The following is a 3904-nucleotide window of genomic DNA, read 5'->3' as shown; positions in this document are numbered from 1 at the left end:
ACTGCGCCGCGGCACTCACTGCCCCGTTTATTTGTCTTTGGAGCAGGCGGGCCGCGCCAGAAGCGGGCGATCCCGCAGTGTCCTGCAGCCGCGGACGCCGCCTGGCTAGGATGACACCACGTTGAGCGCGCCTGCAAACAACCAGCGCCAGCACCAGCGCCGCGGCCACCGCGCCCCGCTCCGCCGAAGCGCCCGCCGCCGCCCCGCGCCCCCCGGCCGTCCGGAGCGCACGGCCGCTGGTGTATGTCGCGCCTGCCCGGGACGGGCTGAAGCCGGCGGCGGGCCGGACCGCAGGCGCCGAGCAGGGCGAGGGCGGCCAGGGCAGCCGCCTGCCGCCGAGCCCCGAGCGCCGCTGCTCGCGGAAGCGCTTTCGGCCGGGAGCCGCGGCCGCCGCCGCCGCCAGCAGGTTTCATGTTTGGGATTCAGGAGAATATTCCGCGCGGGGGGACGACCATGAAGGAGGAGCCGCTGGGCAGCGGCATGAACCCGGTGCGCTCGTGGATGCACACGGCGGGCGTGGTGGACGCCAACACGGCCGCCCAGAGGTACGTACCGGCCGCCCCCGCGCGCCCCGGCCCGGCCCCCCGGCCCCCGCGGCCCGCCGGCGCCTCGCTCCTCACCCGGCCGCTGTCTCTTTCCTCCCGCAGCGGCGTGGGGCTGGCGCGGGCGCACTTCGAGAAGCAGCCGCCTTCCAACCTCCGGAAATCCAACTTCTTCCACTTCGTGCTGGCGCTCTACGACAGGCAGGGCCAGCCGGTGGAGATCGAAAGGACCGCTTTTGTGGACTTTGTGGAGAAAGAGAAAGTAAGTGCGGACGCACGGTCGCGCCCTCCCTCCCTGCACGAGCGGCGGCAGGCGGCGCCCCTCGGAGAGACCCCCTCGGCGGCGGCCACGGCCCCGCCAGGCGACCCCGCCGCCGCCACGTGCCAAGCCCTCTGCGCCCTCGGACTGGACTCCGGGCGGGCAGGACGCGGGGCTTCCAGCAGGAAAGGGACATCACCGCGCCGCTGCGAGCCCTGCCCTGCTGAGGCCGAGGGGCCTCGGCCGCGGAGGGGGACGGAGCGCGGTGGCCGCGCCCGACACCGGTCACACTAAATGCAATTATTTGTCGTTACTTTCAGGAGCCCAACAACGAGAAAACCAACAACGGCATCCACTACAAGCTCCAGCTGTTGTACAGCAACGGTAAGTGCTCGCGGCCCGCGTGCTGCCGCCGCCTCTGCCGCCGCGGCTGGCTTTCCTTTTCCGCGATGGTTAAAGGACGTAAAGATTTCGAGATTAAAATGACATGGATGTAAACACGAAAGCTTCTCATGGCATAGAAGGAAAACAAAACATAAACGATCAATAAGTCGATGGCACTTCACATGATTAACCGGTGGGGCTTGAAGTAGAAAGTAAAGAGGGATCGATATGGGCTCCAGCAGAACATCACTTTCAAGTGACTTTTTTCAATTTTGCAAATTAATGTTAATTATTGGGATGGGGGGGAGCTCCGTGAACCGAGCATAACTCACTTCCTGTGCACGACTTTTAAAAAAAAAATCCTCGAGAGACGTCAGAAAGAGTTCAGACTCAGTTTCATTCGGTGCTTTCTCTTTTCTGAAAATAAATGACCACAGGGGCCCACCGGGGGCACAGCCACCAGGCCTGCTCTCCACCAGGAGAGATTTCTTGCACCTTTAAGTGCAAGCCCTGAGAGCCTTAAGGTTCTTGGTTAAGAAAAGGACAAAATAAAGCGAGAAGTGGTTGGGGTTCTCTTTTTCCCCTTGGAAGGGGCTGCCTGAGTTCTGCTGCATCACGGCAGCGGCAGCAGCAGCAGCAGCAGCAGCAGCAGTCCTCAGTGACAGACTTCCTGTGGCCCAAGTGCCCTTCCTGAGGTGCAGGCTAAATTCCTGATGAGAATTTGTCTCTGTTTTTTGCAGGAGTTAGAACAGAGCAGGATCTGTATGTTCGCCTCATAGATTCCATGACCAAACAGGTGAGAAAGTTGATGCCTTTGCACGAGTACTCACTGCTGAGTTGGGTTGTCCTGGGGTCCAGAGACAAGGGGACTGACACATGGATCTGGTGTATTTGTTTTTCATTTAGCTTCCTTGACATGCTAATGAGAATTCCATATTTATTGGAATAAATGAAGCGATTGGTAAAATACTTTATGTTGTCATTAGAACAGGACCTGCATGCTTTATTGAATGGCTTGTGATTAGAATCCTATTCTGTCTTAATTAATTATGGTAATTAATATTTGACAGAAAAATTTCAAGATGCCCCCCCCCTTGTTTATTTTTGAACGTTTCTCTCTGTGCTTGGAATCATTTCATTGATTTTTTTTCCCCCTATAACAAAGGCAACTACTTTTCAAAGCCCATGGAGTTGGACTTGATTAGTTCATTTTTTCTCCTTTGCAGTGTGATGGTCTAGTAACATGAGACGTTTATTTGGATTTAAAAGTTAAATGTGTTGGGGTGAAAAGTCACCTTGTTCTCCTCTAGTCCATCTTCACCTCGAAGCCCCCCATCTCCATAATTCAAACTCCAAGCTCCAGGGGTCACTCAAACCCGTCCACTGCTCAGCTCCCTCTCCCACCCTCTGTCATACCTTGTAAATAACATAATTACAAGCAGTTCCTTATTAAATTATTTAACCTGTCTTGGTCAACTTTTCCGATGATAACTATTGGCTATCAGTAATGTGATTAAGCACAGAAAAGCGTTTCGCTGCTTTTTGGCTTCGTGCAGTCTCTGGCTGCTGGGTTTGTGCTGGGTGGCTTGTTGTTTCTGTTGCTTTTGTTGTTTTAAAGATCCCCCCTTTTCTTAAAATAGAGTGTGGGGGGTGGGGGGGGAGGTAGGTCTAATTCGTAAATTAAATCCACTCGGCACAGATTGATTTAGAATGTACTTCCAAGCTGGACTTCATGCTTAGAAATGAAAGTGGCTCCTTCACGTTTGATGCTAACTTTAAGAATTGTGGGCCAAGCAGAAGGAGCGGCCGTGGGTGCTTCCTGCCGCCCGACACCCTTGCCTGTCACTGTCTGAGCGCCCTTGGTTTGCGAGTTTTATTTCCCTTTTAAAACGTTTGTCTTTACCTAGGCAGCAAGGGTGTTAGATGCGAATGTCTGCAGCGGCAAAACGGTGTGGTTTTCTCCTAGAGTAAACCAGATCTGACAGGTCAACTGCCGTCTCTCCGACAAAGACGGAGGCGCGGTGTGCCCTTCGGTGGTTCTCTCCCTCGATTCGGGCGCAGAAGCCTGTGGACCTGGGGCTGCTGGTTGACCGGGGGCGTTTATTTCCTTTGTATGTGAGGACTCAGTGCTTTGGGACATGGCTGGAGCCTAATCGAGAGGTCCGTGTGGGCAGCACTAAGTTCCTCTGTTGTCGCGTGGAGGAGGCGGCGGCTGCATTTTAAGTCCACTTTTATTGTTCCTTCAGCCTCGTACCTTTGCCGTATAAACAGGGTTGAAAATAAAGGCGTTTAATCTCCTCTCACTGCCGGAGATGGGGGAAGAAAAGGAAAGAAATAGCCCAGTAACTGATCAAAGCGTCAATGGCGCTGAACCGACAGCTTATGGATTTCTGTTTGTGACACTAAATAAAAAATAAGTCAGATATCAACGCGGGGATCCATCGCAGGACACGCCGCTCTCTGGGGAGCGCTGGTGCCCGCCACGGCCGCGCGCCCCGCAGCCCCAGGCGGCTCGTTGGCCTGCGGTGACACCCATCACTTCCGAGGGACTGAGCGGGGTCCGGGTGGGAGGCTGGGGGCGGGGGCTCCGGGGACCGTCCGTTCTTCCCAGGAGGGCGGCCCGGCTCCCTCCAGAGAGGGCTTTGTCCGCCTGGAAGTAGAGAGCAGTGGCACAAGTGCCCGCGGAGGTCGGAAGCAATTTCCAGCAAACGTCCCGGGG

The 3904-nt window shown here is 55.8% G+C and overlaps 1 protein-coding gene across 14 annotated transcripts in view; it reads left to right on the top strand.

Annotated features, from left to right (window-relative positions):
* Positions 1–411: 411 nt before the first annotated feature.
* Positions 412–3904, top strand: part of EBF3 (EBF transcription factor 3) — a 118430-nt gene continuing 114937 nt past the window's right edge. For all 14 annotated transcript variants that reach the window (XM_063101972.1, XM_063101968.1, XM_063101966.1 and 11 more), the window contains exons 1-4: positions 412–545; positions 648–804; positions 1122–1185; positions 1926–1981. In XM_063101972.1, coding sequence (XP_062958042.1) covers positions 412–545; positions 648–804; positions 1122–1185; positions 1926–1981 — 411 coding nt within the window. The remainder of the gene's footprint in view (positions 546–647; positions 805–1121; positions 1186–1925; positions 1982–3904) is intronic.

Source organism: Cynocephalus volans, chromosome 7 (genome assembly GCF_027409185.1).
Source record: "Cynocephalus volans isolate mCynVol1 chromosome 7, mCynVol1.pri, whole genome shotgun sequence".
In the NCBI taxonomy this organism is placed as follows: Eukaryota; Metazoa; Chordata; class Mammalia; order Dermoptera; family Cynocephalidae; genus Cynocephalus; species Cynocephalus volans.
This window is presented reverse-complemented; position numbering and strand designations above follow the sequence as displayed.